General features: G+C 36.6%; 1 protein-coding gene across 1 annotated transcript in view; it reads left to right on the plus strand.

The window, feature by feature from the left end:
- Positions 1-23,577, plus strand: part of PTPRM (protein tyrosine phosphatase receptor type M) — a 443,651-nt gene that overhangs the window by 267,776 nt on the left and 152,298 nt on the right. Inside the window, exons 12-13 of the mRNA XM_030477498.2 lie at positions 18,612-18,885; positions 20,027-20,063. Coding sequence (XP_030333358.2) covers positions 18,612-18,885; positions 20,027-20,063 — 311 coding nt within the window. The remainder of the gene's footprint in view (positions 1-18,611; positions 18,886-20,026; positions 20,064-23,577) is intronic.

Genomic DNA, 23,577 nt, shown 5'->3' on the forward strand with positions numbered 1-23,577 from the left:
AGTTGCCTAGAGAGAGAGAGAGAGGGGTATTAACTTAGGGACCATAATGAAAAAGTAATGAAAATTGCTGGTAATTACTGCATTGCATGATTTTTAAAAGTGTATTTCGTTTATACATACCTGAGTTCAAACACAGAACAACTAGAGCACTCCTTGAAAACGTAAGAAAGAGATGCTGTTGCCCTTTACTGAAGTATGCCAGAGTTTTGTTTTCATTTTACTGTGTGCTGTGGGAGAATTGAAGGGGGAGTATGTGAGTTAGCTACATTTCCCTGAATGGCTGTTGTACGGGATTATGTGGGGATGTACTTTCTGGAAACGTTTTAAAGTCATTTTCTGACAATGTGTATCACAGTAGCTGTATGTTTGTTTGTAGCCACAGTGCTGTGACCCGTTCTGAAGTCCTGTAAAACCGTGGTTAGGAATTGTCAGGCACATATAACCCATTACTGTCTCTGGGAGCTTTCACTGTTGATCTTACTGTATATTATGCATGTGCACTTCTCATATCCTTAATGTCAATGTGAAATTAGATTTTCCACTCTGGCTTATCATCTCACTACAGTTCTGTTGTTTTCATGGAGGCTAGAATTTCACTGATATTTTTGTTCTCAAGTGCTGGATGCCAATGTGATATGTTGCTAGTGCAAAGTATGGAGTTGCTTTTAGTGATTGTTCACCCATTTGGCTAAATAAGCACTCAAGTCAGTCTTGCAGGTCATACTGGAAAACATAGCTGCTTGGGTTCTGTTAGTTCTGAAGCCTGGGTAATGTTGCACATCAGTCATTCTATGCTTTAGCTGTGTCATATACTTGAAATTTTTTTGTTGTTCTTGAGATTTAGTTGCTTTTCTTTGATAAGTATTTGAATTAACTATGTGTTTTGAAGTGGCTCACAAGAGCTATAAATCAGTGGCTATTATGTAAGTAAATGTTCAGTGGGCTGTACTGTGAAGCACTGAATTATCAACTGAGAGGTGACCCAATGGCATTCTGAATGTTTTGCTTATAGATATCAAATATAAACACAACACATTATAATCCATTTGGCAGAAATAGTAGGTCCTACCTGCAGCATTGGTTTGGAATACTGCACAAAAAATATTAAATAGTCTTCAGGATTAACCTCCTACAAATAGGATGAGATGCAAAGTTTGCTTTTATGAGCTAATAATAAGGATGCATGTTGTAAGATAGAAGCTCATATCTGGAAATAACATGAGAAGAAAGTGTGTATTGATGGCTTGTGGTATGACTGAACCATCAAAACATGGCATGACTATGAAATAGGCAAATAGACTTTACATAGCAGGCGGGGTTTCCAGCAAAGGTGACAAGCTATAAAAGCCATTGTACAAGACACTGGCAGGACCTCATGTGAACTCCTGTGCCTAAATCTGATCTATCAAGAAATACTGATTTACTAGCACCATAGCAGCAGAGTGTTAGGGCATAAATGATCAGGCAATTGGCAAACCTGTGTTATGTGGGGAGGGACCAGAACTAGGCTCGTTTCAGCTAACCAGTTTAGGCCAAGAGAAGACATGGTTGTTTTCTAAAAATAGATCAAAGGAATAAACTTCAGAGAGGAAAAAGAACAATTCCAGTTCAGAAAGCATGTATATAAACAGCTCAAATATATAGTCTCTTCCCAGTGGTGAATTGAAGCACTGAAACAGGTACAGATATAAATGTCAGGAAGGTAGTGCTAGATTAAATTTATAGAAGTGTTGTTGAGATACAGTATTGTGTGAGAGTTAGTCACATGGCACTGTGGTGCCAAAACTCCTTTTTCAGTTTCCTATATATGACACCCCCACAAAAAGCACCAGCTTTTGTCAAGAAGCTCACACAAACTAGGGTTGTCTTCATCAGGGAGCCAAAAGACAGCAGGGCTTTTTCTCATAATTTCGGTTACAACACAGAAGTAAGCTGTACCATTTCAATTGCCTTTTCCATAGATCTTTTGACAATGGTGCATTTTCATACCGCTGTTGACCTTAGGATTTTTTTTTTCCAGTGCCAAGGCCCTGCATTTCTTCCAGTATTGTGTTTTATGAGCAAGTTTGTATGAGCCCTTTATTCATCAGCAAACACTAAATAGATGCATTAAAAAAGATTCTGTTAATAATACATAAATGTATGGAAGGAGGACTGTGGTTTCCAAGACAAAGTAATTTGGGGGAATTCCTGACTCTCAGTATAAATAATATTTGACTGACATATTCTGTGTGTACTAAAGCTTTTTGATCATGCGTTGCAAGCAAACAAGTGAATGCTGTTATTTGGTGTTAAGTGGTATTAAAGGAGACCACAGAATAAAGAGGAACGCTACATGGAAAGAGGAAGAAAAGCTATAGATGTGCTCTGAGTGCAACACTGTCTTTTTCCATACTGGATGCTGAAAGAGTATTCATTTTACTGAACATTAACGAAAACTTTCTTTCTGTTACACTGTTCATTTAAGTAGGAAAGGAAATCACTGGCATTTACAACAAGAATCATGACTCTAAAGCATTGCTAAGTAAAAGCTAATCTGCTCAACTGGATTACATTAAATGACATAAAGAAACATTAGAGTCACTTACTGGCCTCTATAGCTGAAAGCAGCAACTCTTTAGTCAGAAGCACTATAAATGCCTCAGCCTGAAACAGTCTCAGAGAGCAGTAGGATAGATGTCTAAGGCATGGGAGAAATTACTATGTGGAAATCAGATGAGGGCGAACGAATTAACTGTGTTCTCGCATTTAGACTTGAAGTTGTTTTCAAGATTAGTCTCGTAGGGTAGTAGAAGCACAAGACCAAAATCTCATATGTATTTAACAGTTGTGCTAATTTTGAACTGTGCAGAATCTTTTATCTACATCCAGATTTCTTGTGGGAAGAGCTGTACACATGCTGCCAAGGTTGCTATGCCATCTAATCCTACCAGAGTCATTCCCAGTGCAGGGAGGAGGAAGAGTTATGCCTTCGCTGACAATAGAAGGTCAGCTTTCTATTTATCCACAGAAGTCCTGAGAAACTGGGGATGATGCCACAAAAGCTGACTGGTTTTCTGTATCTGCCTGAATCATTCTGCACTGCTGATGAGAGTGCCCTGTGGAGTCTTTTTGTAGGGAAGAAAGGATGAAAATTAACACAGACAGTAATCTCCATTTCCAAATTGCTGGACCAGGCCCCACTGCATTTAAGTTGTGGAAAGAAGCAATAGCATTGAGAATTTTGTTGTGGATATTTTTGCTGTGGTCCTGCTCTCCCACAGCAGAGCTGGCAGGAGAAAATGTATCTGTGCCTTGGGTTGCTTAAGTGATAATGCTAGGCTTTTCTGTTCCAACAGCACAGGCATGTGCTGCTTTCCACCAAGTCTCCCATGAAAGCATAGCATCTGGCAAAAGTAGAAAATGGACAAATGAGGAAACATCTTAAACCACCGCAGTGGATCTGTTAGAGCTAGTCTCTCTGTGCTCCATGTTGTATCCCCTAGCTGAATAGATTAAAAACTTCATATCCTCGGTGAGCGCTTTAATGAGCAGTAAACAGTTTTCAAGCTCTGAATCAAAAACCTGTTGAAATTGGCTTGTGTATTCATTCAGCTTCCTCAGCAAATATTTTTCTTTCTGTGCTGCATACAAACCAGCAGGTTGCAGAGCATCCTTGAAAAAGGGAGAAAATAAACATTCTCCTTCTACTTATAAATTGCTCGGTTTAATACATCTATTTGTTTAAGTGCCCAGACCAATTCAGTAGTGAGTTTCCAGTGCACAGCTTTGTAGAATATAGAAAGTTCTCTTTATTTTAGTGTAAATATTGTCATTAATCCATTAGCTGATCTCCTGCTCTACGTCCTACTTCTTCATTTCTATGTAATATACAAGTTCCTTGATCAATTTGCATGTGTATGTTATTTTGAATTCATAAATAAGAGCAATGCAACTTGCCATAGTTGCACACTTGAACGTTGTTACATTTGCATAGTGTCCACACCTTATGGACACTCTCCAGGGCATAGTCACAGCATTGCAGGAGTATATGATTTACTAGAAAGTTTTGCAGTAGCATATTGCTTATTTATAATCAGTTTTTCTTAGTAGAAGTGATTTTTTTCTAATTTGTAACCCCCTGAAGATACCGTAGTGTACGTGAAGATCTTTATATTGCGATTTTAAATGTATAAGCTATAGGTTTGTTTTTCTTACCTTTTGCAGACTGTGCATCCCTAGGAATTTGCAGAGAACAGAATGAAAACCACCGCCCCAGGATGCAGCATCTCATATGATAAACGTAAATTGGGAGTTGAATACAGGAGAATGAGCAATAGTGTATCTTGTCATTTATGTACAGATTTAGATCTGAGGAAATCTTCCTATTCTTAAGAAAATTACATTATTTCTCAAAGTATTTTTTTTTTTCATTATTCTTATACTCCATTTTTGTGTGGCTACTGATCTTCAATGCTATTGAGGAAGAGACCTGGGGTTCACAAGTGGCCCCGAATTTCTTTGAAAGTAGAAATTATGCAGGCAGGCTTTTGCATGAAGATTGCGTCTTTTTCAGTTACTCCATTCCGTTTAATTCCAGTACAGTATTTTATCATATTACATCCAGCAACTCTGAACATTGTAGAATGATAACAACATAGTATAGTATTTCTTAAAAAATACTTGATTCTCAAATTTATTTAATAGAAATGACATCACACGTTCATCCCATGTAGATTTAAAGAGCTGGGAATGTCCCTGCTAGATGAGAGCCTGCCTTCCTGTTTTCTTGGGATTCCAAGTGAACTGGTCATTTAGACCTTGCTAGATCTATTCTCTACCTAGTTTGTGAAGACTGGGTAATAGCATTGTGTCATCTCTGTAGTAAGAAAAATAACTAGTTTGTTTCTTCCTTGCACCCTAGCTTATGTAGCAGGAAGGAACCAGGTGGAATCTGATGGTTCAGCTACTGCCAATAACTTTGGTGGAGCTCAAAGTGTGTTGTAATGAATCTTTCCATTCTAGTCAAAAGCAGAGCTACAATTTGAAGCAGTAGTGAGCTTTCTTTGAATATCAGAGTCAGGCATACGCTTTCAGAAACGCTGCTACTGATTTTGATAAGATGGGCTGTGTGATCTCACATGTTGTTGCATACTGGTTTGCATATGTTCAGAATTCTGGAATTTCCTTTTGTTTTCTCCTCGCTGATCTCTACGTCAGTACCATTGTGCATCAATATTTTCTTTCTCTGTGACAGATTGTAAAGAAAGGATCAATCAGCTCTGCCATGGCTTTCAGTTTTGAATATTTCCTTCAGATCCCGTCTAACTTCATTCTTTTTTAGACTAAATTATTTTAGACAGTTTTGCTTTCTTTAATTTCTTTTGATCTGTGACAAGACTTTACTCTTTTTTCATGCTTTCTAGTTGTTTTATAAATTGGTCTTGCAACCTGAAAACTAGTGAGTTAAATGGTGTAATATTAGGTTATAAAAGTACCTCACTTGCTGTACCAAGATATTCTTATCTTGTATTTATGAACTTAACATTTTTTTGTGTTCCTTTTAAAAAGAAATTAAGCAAAGAACATAAAGCTGATTAAGAAGCTTTGAAATGGTCTTTGGATTGTTCCAAATATCATAAATGTAAATTCATTTGGAAGTATGTTTTCTGGCTTGGTACCAAAATACATTGCCACAGTCTCAGCAAATTTTGTTGAAATAGAAAACACTGTTAATAGAAAACACAGTTCTTCAGACAATGAAAATCTTATTTTATGATGTAATGGCACATTTCAGCCTGCAATAATAGATAAGATTGCTCAGTTCTTATGATTCACTACTACACATCGGATTTCAAGGTCATATTATTTGCTTTTGGCTAACTTTGGCTTACAGTTGTGCTTGTTCACAATCTGATCTCATTCTATTAAGTCTTTGGTAGTTCACCTGACCTTACACTCAGGTAAATTGAGCACATGAAGAGAAATGTATTCATTAAGAAGTCTTAAAATAATTTATGTTTCACTGCTGATATTTTTTTTTTAAAGCCTTGGCTTCCTAAGGTGGTAGGACCACATCTGCTAACAGTTTGGTGCCGAGAAACTGCCAATTTGACTGAAACGAACACTTTTAGAATCAACTGCTAGTTCTTATCATTTTTTTATACCAAATAAAGTGATCATTTTGCATACTGTGTGTGATATCTAACCTTTCATTATATTTTCTATGTCCTCGTCCTTGTTACAAATTCCTAATTACTAAATTGCAATGACATCAAAGAAAAAATTGCTCAGATAAAGAAATCTTTGAATTAGTTAAGTCAAAAAAATCATCAGCAAAAATCTTTCATCTTGACCTAATTTACTTGAAATTCTATTCCTGATGTGAAGATTAATAACAGGTGGCCTTTTAGGGAGCTTTAGTCTAATGTTCTTGTTGCTCTTTTATTATCCCAAACCTCTATAACTAAAGGATTTTTTCACCCTGCCCTTTGTTCACAAGATGGGATGGTAATTGAGTTCATATTTCTCACCCAACCTTTCAGATGTAATTAATATTTTATTATATCAGATTTTATCACTAAATAGCCGAGCAGCAGGGTATTGAGACACACTCACGCTCCCACACACACATACACACACAAAAGCAATAGTGACTTACTGATGCCAAGCAAGTTCCATGTAACGAGTTATGGTTGAGAGAATCCAAAATACATTCATGGTACCCAGCTAATATTCTAAAGCAGTTTAGGACTGATCTTACCTTTATCACACCAGGACAAAGAGAAATTAAACTTACAAGAATGAAATATTCAACACTGTGTTATTGTATCAAACATATGGCATCTAACAAAAATTGTCTGTGCAAGACCAGCTTCTGTTTTCATTATTATACTTTATGAGCAAGAACGGTTGAGGTCATATGCTTTTTGTGCTAAGAGTTACACACTGTTCTCTGAGCTTTGTAAGGACGAACAGCTCCACAGCATGACAGATGTAAAAATCTGAGCATTGAAGTTGGTACGCTGTTTGTTCTTTTAACTGGAATAAACCAAAATGCCTTCCTTTCACTGCACTGCATACTGAGGGGCTCTTTGTTACTCTACACTATTTTGATGGAAAGAAGGTGGTTTTAATACAAGTTTTGAAAGATGGAGGCAGTCTTACCATATAAATAACTGTAAACAAGATTGGAGAGAAATGTTTGCTAAACCTAGATAACTGATGATCCAATGGTTTTCATTATAAAAGCCTCCAACATAATTTGGGACTAACTGGCATTCCTCTGCCTGGCACAATTTTACAGAAGTCTTCCTCTGGCTCTCCCTCTCTGGCTCTCCCTCTTTTCCTCTGTGTCCCTCTCACCCCCTTCCTCTTTCCCACCCCTGCTTGGAACAGGCGATTGCCAAAAAAAAATACTCAAAACAGAGGTCACCATCAGGACAGTATAGAAGAAGCTCTATACTTGAAATGGTTTGTTCATTCTTTGATATCAACAAAAATAGCCTTTTGAAACATATCTCTGCAACATTTTTTTTTTCAATTATTTTTATCTGTTTGTATACAACAAAGTCACCCAGATAATGAATAAGCCCGTCTCCCCTAAGGGAGAGCTCCGTTACAGAGATGAAGAAGAGCTAAGCCTTTTCAGATGGCCAGGAGAGGAATTACAGCGTGTTTCTGGTTACTGAAAACCATAGTCTTACTGTGGTAGGAAGGATGGTCTGAAAGATACAGCACTGTAGGTCAGTGCAGATGGGAGCATGCTTTTATTTCTGGTGCAGGTAGGGACAATCTGTGTAGTGTTCTGCAAATCGATATATCATGCTCTTTCCATTCCTATCTCTAAAATGAAAATTAATAGAAATAGCATTTTCCTCTCTAAAGGAAAAAACAAGGTATCTACGTATGGTTGTGAACAACTTGGCAATGGTGAGGGCTGTCATAATAAGCAGCTGTATGTATAGCTAACTGTCTGGAGAAAAGCTTTTTTTACTCACCTCTTCCATGATGCAACCTGGCCTAGTGGAAAGTCCTGCCCATGACAGAGTGGTTGGAACTGGATGACCTTTAAGGTCCCTTCCAACCCAAACCATTCCGTGATTCTGTGATGCTCACCAGAAGATCTTGGAATAGTGGCTTTGTGGAATATTTTGTGGAATTATCCTCACAATTCACTCCTGGTTTCCACTTATTTTAAAGCTATGTTGTGAGCAGACTACGAAAGAAGTAAAATGCATTGCTATTTTATACTGCTCTGTAGTGAAGTCAGTCTCAAAGCCCTGGAGAATCTGAAGCCTCAGGTTAGTTCAGTTTAGACCAGCATCATTTAAGTGAGTGATAGTGCTGCTTGGGCTGTAAATTAAGAGCATAAAGCCTTGTGGAGTGAGATCAATAGTATCTTGTGTCTAGAGGGACTGAGCCCTTACACTCAGTAGGAATAAAAACTTGTTCACTGGTAAAATGAAAAAAAGCAGTACTCCTTGGCTTGCATGTGCTATATAACATCCAGGATAAGAATTAAACTTTCTGGAACATAACTAAGTTGAAGTTTATACCTGATTTTGTCCTGGTTTCCCACAAAAAAACAAGGCTTATTTATCGTGCTGTTCACCTGACTGTATGTTCCTTCCTTCCCTCATTAAGATTGGACCTCTCAGAAGTTTTCAGGCACATTTGAAATAGATTAAATGTTGCATAAACAGTAAGTTTGTCCCACATTTTGGCATCTCTGGGTACAGAGGAAAGATAAGCAGATTAGCATCTGCTAAAGGATAGGCTGTGTTATGGTATGAACTAGTTAGTTCATTTCATTTGGTCCACCAGTAGAGAGCTACAATTCACATACCGGCAAGCCTGTATGTAGCTCAGAAGCAGCCACAGCATGTGTTGCCTCTTTTCCAGCCAGTATTTGGGAGATACTAAAAGGAGCTTAGCATATTGAGGGTGGGAGCTGAGTATCACAGGCGACGTGTGGAATATAGACGAGACTACGGCATGTTCTTGGGTTTGCATTCTCAACTTCTTACTGTAAAACTTGTACCGTCTTAGTCTATTTATAAGACTTTGAAGCATCTTCTGTTTCAAGTGGCATTTAAAGAACCCAGTACTGAATCGGTGTAAATGGGATGTTCTTATCCCATATACATGGAAGAGATATCAGCAGAGAAGTTTTATGTTTGCCAAAAATATAATGGTGACATACCTATTAGAAAGACTATCAGCTTATGTATACCAGAGTTATTTATAGAAGAAGCCAAGTATCAGTTGATAGAACAATTCAAACAATAGTAGATCATCATGAGTGTAAAGAGATCTTGTAGCATTCTTGAATAAACAGCCCCCAATCTTACAGAAGTATATATGATTTCATAACTAAAATATGAAATCTAGTAATTTTATTAATTTGTACCTTTGTAAAAGGTGTTTCATAATATAGTTATGAAATCAAACACCTTTTACAAACATATTTCATGTAATTTGTAAAAAAGTAGCTGGCTGTAAGCTGTTACAAAATGTTTTATCTAAAGTATATCTGTATTAGACAGACTTCCATTTTTATTTTACCTTTCTTTCTACTACTTTTTTTTCACTTCTTGTTTATCAAAGGTGAAGGTACATCTCAGCCTGTTTTCAGTATATTTTCTGTTATTTTCCTTTTATTTTCTTCTTCTCTCCTTCTCTACATTCCTACTCTGTGTAGTCTTTTGTATTAAATATTTCAATATTTTTGTTTGGGTTTTTTTCCTCAGTTTTTATTTCTCTTTTCACATATACATTTACTTAATCTGCAAACTAAAACTATTTAAACATGTCCTTACAGTCTCTTCATTCTAAAGAGCCAAATGGCCTCTTGCCTTTTATTACTTACACCTGTAGAAAATGACGTGGAAGTCAGTGTGAAACAGTATCATTATAAGTAAGGTAAATTTTATTACACTCACTTTATTCTGTGCAAGACTACAGAATATGTACAGAAAGTATGTATTTTCTTGACATTTGTGAGTTTGCAGAAAAAGAAGCCAAATGCATGAATCCATATTAAGTATGGAAAGTACAAGCCACAGAGAAGTTAAGTGGTTCAGAAGAAGTATGTTTCTGAGCATAGATTTTTGTAGCCTTCAATATTTTAGAACTTCTTTTTTTTTCAGCAGAAGAAATAATGATGAAAAACTTTATCTTCAAAATGACAAAGGGATGTATATGCTTATCTTTATAGAAAAAAAAGGGAAGAATTATGTGGTTATTTCAAAGTATGGAGTTGCTAATACATTGTCCCTCATCGAAGTGATTGTATCAGTACAGAGTAGTAGTCAGTCCCTTTAAGAATGGGGGCAGGGAAACTTTGTTTCAGGATTAAGGAATTTCAGGTGTAGAAAACTATGTGGAGACATAGTTGTGTCCTTTTCATCCTGCTTGTCATATTTTTGACAGTCTCTTACACTTGCATACCAGTATGATAGTATCACTCCCACGTCCTAGTGGGACACCACTATTTAAATAATTAGAAATAGTTAATCATGGTGCTGTATACCCAGGGAGAAAAACAAAACAAAACAAAAAATCGTCAGTATTTATCAAAGATCTGGGGGATTGGGAGGGTTAAGAGAACAGTTTTGATTCTCTCACCAGTCAGCGAACCTCACTTAATAGCAGAGCAGTCTCTTGTGCCACAGTTATTGTTGGCATTATGTCTAACCATCACTTACAAATATGTTAATCACATAGTTCTTTTTAATTTTAACATGCCGTTTCAATAGTAAACTAATACTTGCTGTGAATAAGGCCAGGTTAGCATGTGTATTGAATTTATTGATTTTTGTAAAGGATGAATGGGACAAAGTTAAAACTGCAGTCTACCGGCACGCCATATGTTATAAAATAGAATATAGATTACCTACTACCTCTTACATGTTGACAATCTTTTATTATGCTGCTAAAACAAAAATATTACAAACTGAAATCCTTAAAAGATTTTTTTCTCTCTCTCCTTCTCTCTCTGATTTATTTACTAACAAAACAAAGTTATATTTCAAGTCATCATTTATGATAGTGAATCCAAAGGCAGAAACATTTCATGAATGGTACATGGTTTTCTGCAGTGACAAGGCTGAAGATCAGCTGGACATTCTCTGGCCCTGTGCTTAGGTTCTCTAAACCAGTGAATCCATATACCAAGAAATAAGGCAAAAAATTAAATACACTGTCATCAGGACTAGGTGGCACCCATCTGGGCACTGGAAGGTGGAAGGAGTGTGCCTCATTGTCTCCTTTTGCTTTCTTGCAGTTTTTCTTGTAAGAATTTTTGGAGCCCAGACTCTGATGCCTCCTTTAAATCCTTGTTCAGATTTGTAAAAGAGGAACTTACCAGTTCTTCTGTGTTTGGAAAAAATATTTAAATCCATGATGAACTCACGGTGGCCATTGCTTATCACTTTCAGAGCCCATATGACTCCTCTGCAGTTACGATATTGTGTAGTAAGTGTTTCCTTCTTGAGGGAATTGAATTCATTGTCATATCCTCCCCTGGTGACTGTCCTTGGAGGAAAGAACAAGCAAAATATCTTTAAATTCCAGTGACAGGACTTCCTATATAAATCCATAGGAATGCTAAGGAGAGGTTTGATTGGATGCATTTTCCCCAGAAAATCCCCTTTGTAAATACTGACTTCTAAGTCTTGGAGACTGTCCATATGAAAGAGTTGGGCAGTCACAAAGCAGCTTAGGAGTTTTACATGAAAAACCAGATACCGTTCCCCAATGGACTTGGGTCTGTGAAGATAAACCCTATTATGACACCTGAGAGTTTACATTTGGCAGTATCTCAAGGGGCTGAACCTAAGCTGTCTTATCTCCTCCTTTACAGCTGTTGAAGAATTTCTGGTTCGATTGATTTGAGAAATAGGGCTTCTTGCATGACAGTCGAGGTGCTGTATAATATTTGACTGTCTTGTGTTCACTTCGGGTCTGATTCAGAAAGATTTGTGTCTTTCTCCAGTTTGATTTTTCCCATGGGCTGAAAATTTCAGGTGCCAGTAATAGTGTTTCTCAAGAATGAAGACAGACCATGCCTTGGAGAATCTAACCAGACTTAGCAAGTCAAGAATCTAATCTTGACTTGTAAAGCCAGGTGTGGAAGTAGAATCATTCCATTCAAGTTTCAACAAGCTACCAGCACAAAGTATTTTCTTTGTTTTCACAAGGGGACTTACTAGTCCCTTTCTTACACTTCAGAAGCACCAACTGTCCCACAGACATAGAAATCTGCCAGACTGTGGAACTTTGGTTTGCATAAAACTTCCTGACTTCAAGTAAAGATGCAAACAAAAAGTTATAAGGATTTAAGACCCTTTACTCACGAAAAAAAAAGCAATATACCTTTAACACTGGCATGTCGAGCACTTAAATGTGAACACTTGCAAGAATACTGACTGCTTCTGTGTTGCCACTTTTGTTTGCAGTGTTGCCTACTTCACCTTTTTTCCCCATTATAAATTAGATCTTAGCATATTACTTTAACAATACTTGCATCATTGCTGGCATTGGTACAGCAGCCTTAATTCGAAGGGTTTGTTTGGTCTGTTTTTCTATACTGTAAGTTCTGTATTTTCATATCTGAACCTTATGCTCATGCAAGGTTTCTGTTACTGTTCAGCTGGTTCTCTGCTTCACATCTGTACTGAAAATGACTGCACATGGAGTGTATTTTGTTCAGTATATATTTTGTTCAGTTTTGCCACAACTCCAGGAACAGTGGCAAAGCCTATGATGGTGAGACACCTGATAAATCGGGGATTGTCATTATCACCTTCTTTTAATGCCACCTATAAGAAATATACAGACTCTCGCTCAGTAGGAGGTGAGTTAGTGTCAATTTCTTGTAGCCTTCTTCTATTTGCCTGCTAACTGTAGATTATTAAGTACTGTCCTTTAAAAAGTAATTTCCCACTTCCATTTCAAGATATGGTTTACATATTATTTCCAGTGCTATAAAATTTTAAGTTATAGGATTAATTACAAGAATATAGTGCAGTATAAAGGCTGGAAAAAGTAGATCAAAATCTTTAATTGTAATCCATATAGATGTGTTACGAACCTGTCAGAGACAACTGCTGACAGAGATGAAGTTACGTTGCGGATTATATTAAAAAGTTGTCCAAAGATTGTCTTTTTTAAAAGAAGCAGTGTTAAATAATAAACTTGTTACATAACATATGATGAGCAAAGATATATGAAGCTTCGGATGCAAAACATGAATGAAACAACTGATATTTTTAAAAAGCACTTAAAAGGCAGCATGATGATGATCTTAAAGATCTTTTCCAACCTAGCTGATTCTATGATTCTGCAATGGGATTCTAAGTGTCTACGCAACTATTGGTGAAATTGTGGTGACCCTATAGATTGTTATTGTTTGGGCAATCGAGTTCTTAATGGACATAAAACTGAGATAACAAGGTGGGTTTGGGGTCTCTTAATTTTGCCCTCTATTGAAACTTCAGTATTTTATCAAAAGAATGCAGTAAAGTGATTCTAGCATATAGATAAACTAGGGCTGTGGGAATAAGTAACTGAAATAATGGTCAGTGTGCAGATTAAAGGTTATTCTATGATTTAAATCTTTCAGCATTAAAACAAAGCAAGCATGCAAGTTGAGGTACAGAAACAGATCTATAGGTACCAGTTATATATGTTTATAGTAAAGCATGAGACTAAGAATAGGCTTACTACAATAAGCAGAAAACTTAAAATTAGGCTGTATAGTGTCACCATAACGGTCAGTTTTGAACAGTTGAAGCACGCTAGCAGGAGAACTGGGGCACAAAATAATTGACTTGCCTAGAATCACACACAACAATTGTATTAAGATTAGTGAATAAATTCAGATAATCTTAGTCTAGATTCAGGTCCTTAGCCCATCTTTCTTTTGTAAAATTTTTTTTTTTGTAATTCTTTCTGGCATCAGTCAAGTGAAGCATCAAGACTGTTTAAGAGAGAAAAAATAGAGCTGGCATTTCAATAATGAAGCGATCAAGCTTGTTTTGCCTTTGTTGTTGATTTGGAATTACTTTTGGTGAAGGTATAATTACAAAGTCATGAGTCTCATATAATAAATGCCTAGATTGTACATGTTAAGGACCTCTGAATTAGGAATCCAGAAGTCCATGCTGGTATCCAATGGGCCGTTGTTGAAAAATTATTTTATCACTTTGAATGAGACTTTGATTAATTAAAATCTTATTTACTGCATTCCAGTAATGTGGACTAATGTCTTGATTCAGCTAGTTACTAAAGCCCATCAGTTCATGTACTTAAGAATAGATAACACTTAAGTCTTTTTCTGAATTGTTTGAATTGTCTGCTTCATTTGCTAAAAATTCTTAGCATCTTTGATTACTGTGTCAACATGTTTTCTTTCATCTTTCATGTCTCTTTCTCTACTCTGAAAAAAATTGGTATATATAGCAGACATTGACAGACTATTTTAATTTAAGCAATCTGAGATTGCTTAAATATCTGAGATATTTTTATTGCTTAAATCCTTAAATATCTGAGAAGGCTGGTATGTCTAATTTCTAATGAAAATTACAGTCATGATTTTCAGATCTGTATCTCTGTATGATCATTTAAATCCTTGGTTTGAAGTCGTTAAAATAGAAATGAATTTTAAAATTACATCAATATTTTCCCAGGCACCCTTTTAATCCCCAAATTTGAAATATTTGAATTCTGGGTTAAAAGTAATTCACATGTGTTCGTTTTTTGATGCAAAGTGAGTTTCAGTCTATGTAAAAGTTGATTTTGTGTTCAATTTCCAGGGCATTAGAATTCCATAGGAGAGCTGTGTAACATGAATTAAACTTAAATTATATTTCTTTCCTTCAGAAAGACCAATCTAGGTTCTACCAATAAACGATAATGCTTTCGGCACCTTTCAGTGTAGTATAGATTTTATTGTTTGGATTACAGGTAGGAGGAATTAATTCTCTGAAACGTAGAGGTGTGGAAAAGGAATAAAACAACCTCAAACAAGCAGAAAATCCTAAGAGGAATAATACAGTCCTGGTGCAGTGCTAGCTCAATTCACTAAGCCTGAACTCTTTTCAGTGTAGACAATTCAGCTGTTATGTATTAAAGAAAGCAAATTTAATACTAAGAATTAGAGAAAGCTTTTGGATTATAATTGTAATAGGGGTAATTTTGTAAGATTCATTAGGAAGATCATCTCATTTGTACAAATGTAAAACGTATCACTTATAAAGTTCTGTCAGGTTTCCATTGACCCAGGTACTTATAATGTGTTAATTTACATCAGAGAAACAGCAGTGTGTGGAAATTGGGCAGCAGGTAGGATTTAGTTATTTTTCATTAGCACTTGGACTTTGATAAAGGGGAACAGAAAAGAGCTGCTTGACCTTTCAGTGCTTAAATTATTAAAGAGCAAATAGATTTGAGGTCTAGATGCTTGCAAATCTAATTTGGCTTGTGGAGTAAGGATGAAAAGACATTTTGAGTTTGAAATTGCTCCAGTCAACTTAGTTCTTTCTTTAATGTATCTGAAGATGAATAGATGGAAGGCATTTAAAATGTAATATACAAGGCGTAGTGCATGTAGTATAACTAACGTGAATTTGCCAGAGGAAAAGGAGCATTTTAATGACAGATTTGTTTCTAAAATATCTACAATCTTTATCTTTAATCACTGAGTGAAAAATTAAAAGAATCCTCTTTTCAACCCATACTTAAACTGGTCGTATCACATTGTCTGGTCTGAGGTCCCTCTTGTATTCAGTCCTGTTACAATAAATATGATAACAGTACTCTCCTGAAGGTGACAGCCAAAAAACTTAGTTTACTATCCATCATACTTTAGTGAAACTGAGGGATTCTTATGTTTGCCGTGCTACTGGCAAGTGTATCCAGCTTCATTACCTTGCAAGATGTTTACATTGCTCTCTACTTTTTTTCCAATACTCCCTTTAAATTTGCAAATGGTATTTATTATAGTTTCAGTGTAAATTAGTAGTTAGAGGAGGCAACATGCTCTCCTCAAAGTAGCTCAGAATCCCAATTCTAAGCAACTGTGTTTTGGGCTAGAAAATTAACTGCTGAAATTGTGTCAAGCATTGATTTGGATGAGAAAAAATAAGATTTTAGCGTAATTTCAGGGCTAGTTTTTACAGATCAATTCTCACAGGATCAAAGAAAGGTTGCCATATATTGACCTTCATTTACTACTCAGCATGGAATTAATCAACTAATGAAAATCTTTCTGCTAGAGAAGTAGACTTTGTTTCACAGAGCTGCAAAATGTACAGAGGGTGGCCTTCAAGCAGACCCTAGAGACATTTGTTTCTATCCCTGGCTGTACCGAACATAAACATGGTTAGATTTCTTCACGGGGTTCAGCATAGATTAAAACTTCTAAATTTAAGTAGGCCACTTGTAGATGTCTACATGTGAGCTGTGTAGTTAGTTATTAAATATAGTCAAGTGGAGCTTAGAAAGCAATGAATTGAACCCAAAGGTAGACACCTCCTCTCTGGTCAGGTCTTGAAAATCTCTTGCCAGTGCTGAGTAGGTCTCCAAAGACTGTAGCAGGAGTTCACAGATGTATAAACATCTTCATGAAGACACTGAAATATAAGTGTCTTAACATTAAGCTAAATCACCACCGTGGTGAAAGTTTAAATCAGGCAGAAGAAGAGGTATTAAGCATTCTCAGTGTTAACTTTCTGAGCATTTTTTGTGAACACAGGAAGTGCAACATCTCCTAGTGGAGATGCTAGATCTTAAAAACATAACGAACAGGGTCTGTTGCACATTATCAGTAGGTCTGGTAAAAAAACAGTAAGATGGCCAAGAGCATTGGCATTCTTCTGCCTCTTGCTGATACTCAACTATGAAGGCTCTGCAGACCTAGCATCAAGCTGTAATAGAATCCCAGAATCATAGAATGGTTGCAGTTGGAAGGGACCTTTTAAGATCATCAAGGCCACCCCTCCCTGCTGGTTGCAGGGACGTCTTTCACTAGATCAGGTTTCTGAAAGCTCTGTCCACCCTGACCTTGAGCAGTTCCACGGGTACAGCATTATTCAATCACACATAATTATCTAAACATGCAAAGGCAGCTTGAGCGCAGAAGCAGTGTGTTAGTCTGGTTGTGCACTGAGTCAGTAAGGCTTCAGAGAGTGCAAGAGCTGGAGAGCTCTATGCCAGCACACAAAGCGGCTTGAGTCTAACAAGAGCCCCAGAAGGTGCAGTTCACTTGCTATGAGCTGGCTTGGTGACTGCACAAAGTCATCCCTTTTATTTCTAAACCAGATTTGCCTTCAGAAGGGAAATAGTCATAGCTGTGCAGTGATATGACTAAGCCAATAAACCCTGTTAGGTCCAGACTGAGACCTGCAGAGGCCCATGCCACATGTCCCTGTACTTTGGGCAGAGTCTTCTGCAAACATATTCATATACCTACATATGATGGAATGGGAACAACATGTCAGAAACTGTGTGGATATTTCAACTTTAAGAAACATACCCTATGCAGAGATTGCTGCTTTGTATGAATTATCAACTTGAAAGATCATAAATTGTTATAATTTGTTAAAGATCATAAATTTGTTAAAGATCATAAATTGTTATAAAAATGTAGATGATGTGGAAAAATGTGGACACATTGCCACTTTAACATCAGTTACCTATACTGACATGCTTACCAAGATTCAAGATTCCAGGAGACAAATAATGATTAAGAATCGCTGGTCCCCAGTGAAGCAATAAACTTGCAAGCCAGTCCTCTTTAGAGACATGGACTTCCCACTTCACAAATTTGAAAGCACTGACTCAGGTTTTACAGCAACTGCAAGGGTATAATGATTACACTGTTTGCATATACAGCAGAAATCACAATTTCTTTGTTCATGCTTGAATGTCCATAGCACGTTTACAGTGGAGAAGGATGGACTGCTCCCTGTAGGTCCCAGTATAGCAAAGAATGCAAGTGGAAACTGCTTTGCAGAATGCAAAGATGTGTAAAAGTTCTTTGCTGAGTGAAAATAAATTCCATCAAAAAGTGTTTTATTCTTGCTCAGCAACAATCAGTATGCTACTGAAATTTAAAAAAACTGTATTTTTGTGTTCTTTTGTAAGTAATTATAATGTCAACAGTTAAGCAAATACTATTTCCTGTCTCTGTAATTTATTTCTTCATTTTTATCTTACTACTAACTTAATTTTCTTTAAACAAGATAAACAGGTTAAAGAATGGAATCTGTAGCTTTATACTTACTTCTGTGAACAAAACAATACGTAATTCACATTTTAGCACTAAGCCAGGAAGCTTTTCACGTGCTAGAGTTAGAATAAGAAAGTGTTCTGTGCATTTGCTAGATGAAAAGCTGTTGTGTGTATGGCTAGATTTGTTTTTCCAAAACAAAATTAATTTGTTTGAAAGCATTAATCTATTCCACAAATTTGTGAATATTAAAATGACATTTTCTTCCTGTTTCCTCCGCTGTTAACAGTTTTTTCCATAAATACCAATATGCTCTTACGCTTTGAGAATGAGTTGACTGCCCGAGTCTTAAAATAACCTGTGTGTTTCTTTTGTTCTTTCGTTTATACACTCTTAGTGTCTATCAAATAGTTGTTGAAGAAGAACGCCCACGGAGGACTAAAAAGACAACTGAAATCCTGAAGTGCTACCCAGTACCCATTCATTTCCAGAATGCCTCACTTTTGAATTCCCAGTACTACTTTGCTGCAGAGTTTCCAGCCAATGGTTTACAAGCTGCTCAGCCTTTTACTATTGGTGATAACAAAACCTACAGCGGGTTCTGGAACACCCCTCTTCTTCCTCATAAAAGCTACAGCATCTATTTTCAAGCTGCTAGCAGAGCCAATGGGGTAAGTCTTATGACAGGTGTGGTTTTCTACACAGTGTGTAAACAGATGATTGGCACGAACTAGTAAGGCACCCTTTTTAGTTGCTAATGAGAAAATGAAGTAACCATGAAATTTAACACACTGAGTTTAAAAAATAACAGTTTTCCTAACACAATATTGCTTAATGATTAAAGGTTACAGGAAAGAGGAGGGGAAACCAGCACATTTTGTAAGTAGTTAATAGGCAAAGTAGTGTGCTACCATTCTGTCTTAGTATTTAAAAGCTGTCTAGTGAGTATGTTAGGTTGTTTTTCTTTCTTTTTTTCTTTTGTTTTCTTGCTTTGAAGAGGAGAGTCTTGTGATGTCCTTTGTTAAATTTAAGCCAGACTTGATTGTAAATTTTAGCACATCTGTCTTGGCCCATCCAGTCCCATTACCTTAGTTTGTAACATCTTGAACTCCTGTTTTCTCATTTGGTTCCCTGACTGAATTAGAAACCTCTTTTTTCCCCCCTTTCTTCAAACAGTAAAAGAAAAATAAGTAGATGGGACTGAAATGAAAAGTGTGTAAAAAGGTCTTTGCAGATCATGTTTCATCAGACTAATTCTTCCTGGAATTGTTTTTCATTTCCTGCGCAGACCTACCCGGAGCCCTTCAATTCTTGATAAGCTTTGGCTGTCTATGCTGACAGCCTGGAAATGTTTTCTGCCAGAAACCATAATGGTCCCTCTTTCATAGTGTACTGACAGTGCAGAAATGTGAAACATCATTGATTATTTTTTCTTTCTAAAATTGTCTAGCATGATGCCTTAAACTATACTATCTGTGAGAAAAAGAAAGATCTCCCAAGGTCATTATGTTGCCAAAGTAAAAAAGCTGAAGTCTTGCTTGTGCTCTTGTGAATATCTTTCACATATTTTACTCTATAGGTTTCATTCTTAGTGGAATCTTAAGTAAAATGTTTATGTACCATACCCAGGCAGTGTTTGTCCATATTATGAAAGCACATTGAAGTTGCTTAATAAGCAGTTAAATATGTAATGAGGCACATGAAATGAACAGTTCTCTGACATTTTATCAGTACTTTTAAGAATAGAATCATGGATTACTTTCTTTTTTTAGAAACACAAGATGTGACCTTTTTCCTCTTTATTTGACACAGGAAACCAAAATCGACTGTGTGAGGGTAGCCACAAAAGGTATGTTCATATTATGTCACGTATCCTGTATTTCAGCTTGCTGACCTTCCCTTCACATGGTCTTTGCAAACTTCCAGAAGTGTTTATATTGCTAAAAGGCATCACTAAAACTATTACAGAATTTTAAGTGATTCGTTTGCATCTCTAGCTGAGATTTAGGAAGTTTGTTTGTTTGTTTGTTTGTTTTTAATAATAAAGTTATTACTCATTTTTAGTTTTCTGCTTGCACACGGGGGTTTTAAAATATATCCTGTGGGTTTTTATATGATCTCACAATAAATATGTTAGACTTTTCTATGTATAATAAAGTTGTAAAATTGCCAATTTCAGAGTGCATACTAGCTGCTTATACATCCGTAGTGAAAAATTACCCCTTACTCATAAGCAATTATCTTAATTGTTTTATAAAAGAAAAGTGGAGAAATCATGTTCTTCATTTTCATGGTACAGATCAGCTATATTTATTGAACTGTCAGCACATGATACTACCATTTGTGAGACAAGTTTGTGTAATTGAGACAGTGCTAACTATAGGTTTGATCCCCAAACAGGGAAAGATAAACATGCTACTGATACATTTAACTTTGGAGGCTAGGCTCTGTCAGTGATTATCTTTGCAGTCTCACTTTTTTAGTACATCTAGCTGGTAGCAATTTCAAAGCCTGAGAAAGAAGTGATGGAGTAGTATGATTATATGATTATTTGGATTTTGTAATAAAGGAAAAGGGAAAAAAGTTCTGCTGTGAGTAGGAATAGGTACTACCACCTGGCGATTTGGGCACCTGGTAAGAGTATTAAACAAAAACTACTTCACTCCTGTACCACTGTTCCTTGTGGGAGATCATGCATGTCTCATAGCGACTATCCTTAATGTAATTGATGCCACCACGATTTCCTTTACGTGTAGACTTCACAGTTCCACCACCATCACTAAATCTAAATAGCTTGGATGAGAATCTCATTGCTTAACAGAAATCTTAGCATACAGTTGCCTCTGTTGAAAGGCTGGATCCTCCCTAATGTGACAAATACATTTTTTTATGGCTCTTTGAAATGGTTCCTGGTTTGGTATTTTTTCCAAACCAAAGGAAGTAATTTTAATTCTAATTTAACTAACTAACTCCTTATTAAACCATAGAAAACTTTCAAATGTCTAAACTAAAACCCAGTAAAATATAGGTGAGAGATTAATTACAGATTCAAGTGGAATCCTTTGTTGTTTTCCAATAGATTCAGTGGAGTGGTCCAGGAGTGGACCACATTACCTCAGAAATCATAGTAGGTGATTAGACGAATGGGTTTTAAATCATTTGAAGAATTGCATTCCTAATCACTCATAGATGTTCAACTATTTCAGTTACGTGACTGACTGAAAATCTTAACTTTCTCATTTGAGAAGCAAGGGTAACTTTATGGATTGGAATAGCTCCCATAGCAACAAGCTACTTAGAGCTCACCCATTTGGCAATGGATATGTGAGAAATGCAGCTTTTATTTTAAACAAATCTCTACATTTCTGGTTTGGAAGCATGTTTCAGAATACTTCGTAATACCTTTGTGAAGCCTGTAAAGTTATATGAGGGATTGTTTTGAGGACTTTGAAACCAGAGGTGCCCTCTATGGCATTTATAGTCCCTGGTGCAAAACTTTCTTGGAGGACTTCTGTAAAGCACTGGTTTCCATGCTTATAAACTGAATGGCTGTATTATATTTTTAAACTATATTGATTTTAAAAAATAAAATGGAGACCATGACATATTGTAATATGATAATATCCTACCTGCCTGTACAGGTTTTTTTTCCTTTAGACAAGAGATACTTGAGAGAAAAGTAGAGTTCTGTGTGCCTTTTGGGCTTCCCACATATGGACTAGAAATAATAGCAAAAATGCTGAATGTCTGTAGGTCAGAAGTCACCACACCTACAGTGGTGACTTCTGTAGATGCGAGAGACTTGTTCTCTCTCGTTCATGCCTCTCCTTTTGTACATACACCCCCAAACAGCTTAGTAACAATATTCTATCATGTGTCCATCTATTTATTACAGTGCTTCTTACAAATAAGGTTGTGAATGCTCTCCAATACAACATCTAGTTTTCACATACTAATAACATTTCTGAAATTTTTGTATTCTGGGCTTCTGTCATCTTTAAAAATTCAAGTTTGGTGGGTTTTAAAGCTAAAAGGAAGTGCTTTAGGCCATTCGTGTATAAAACTGGTACAATCCTTTTTTTAAATTAGGGTCTGATCCTGAAAATAACTGCAGCCTTATGTAGGCCACTGGAGTTAGGAGATGTACTCTAGAATTTAATATGGATGTGGGAAACCAAATGCTTCTAGGCCCTAATCAGGTCAGTTATGTACCTGATTTTGATCTCAAAGAATAATCTCACTCACTACATTGCAACTATTCTGTCTTAAAGTAGGCATGTAAGTATTTTACTGTAGGCATGTGCCGTAAGGTATACCCTGTAAAAAAGAACATGACAATGCAGCTGTCTGCTTGTTTCTTGAAAGCTTCTGCAGTTCCATTTCCGTGGAATTTAAGGATTGCACCAAGGAATCCTGCCAAAATATCAGCAGCCCTTCCTGGGATCCAGGTGACCCAAGGCAACCTTCAGACTGCTTGACTGAGCCAGCTGAGCTTCGTTGTCTGTATTAATGATGTGTGGTTAGCCTGTTTGCAGTCTGTTCTCAGGACCAATATGGGAGTTCGGAACCAGGCATGAGTGTAGCTATATCATTTGCTAGCTGTCTTTCCTTTAATTATCCCCACTCCAGATAATCTATGAGTTGTTGGTACCCTTGAGACCTTCTGAAGGTCATAGAGATTCTGTTTTATCACCAAGTTTTGCAGTGTCCATTCAGTGGCTTTTCTATATTTTTGTTAAAATAAAAGTAAATGAGTAAGTGTAATATAAAGATGCAGAGAGTTCTTGCCCTGATTCCAGCAGAACCCTTGAGTAGGTACTTCACTTTTCACTCCAGTTGATGTCAACAGGAATAATGCATGTGGTTACTGTTAAGTATGCGCTCAACTGGCACATACTAAACTGTGTTGCTGGATCAGAGCCAAAGTGTGCCAGATAGCCTATTACCATATTGACAGGCTTCGTGTTAGAATAGTACAGCCTAACTCTACCGGATCAAATGCATGTGTAGCTGGATAATACTTTATCATTCCATCAAGTATATTTTAAACAACCTCAATTTGTAACATTTTTAAAAATGCTCTTGCCTTATGACCATTACATTTTTGCAAATGAAACCTCTGTTAAATGTGTTCTTTTAGAGATCATATAAAAATCCTGATTGCAATGATTGTAAGTGTAATTTAGGATCAGAATATTGGGGTTTGTAGAGCTGAAAGTTCTCTGTTTGCTTCTGCTGAAGTCAGAGGAAACCTTTGCCACTAACGTTGCTAGGAGAAGGATCAGACAGCATATTCTTGTGATGCGGAGTCTTCTGATCTTAGCTGTCTATAGAGAAAGGCTTGTAGGACCTCTGTGACTATT

The sequence above is a fragment of the Strigops habroptila genome, chromosome 1, assembly GCF_004027225.2.
Source record: "Strigops habroptila isolate Jane chromosome 1, bStrHab1.2.pri, whole genome shotgun sequence".
Classification (NCBI taxonomy): domain Eukaryota; kingdom Metazoa; phylum Chordata; class Aves; order Psittaciformes; family Psittacidae; genus Strigops; species Strigops habroptila.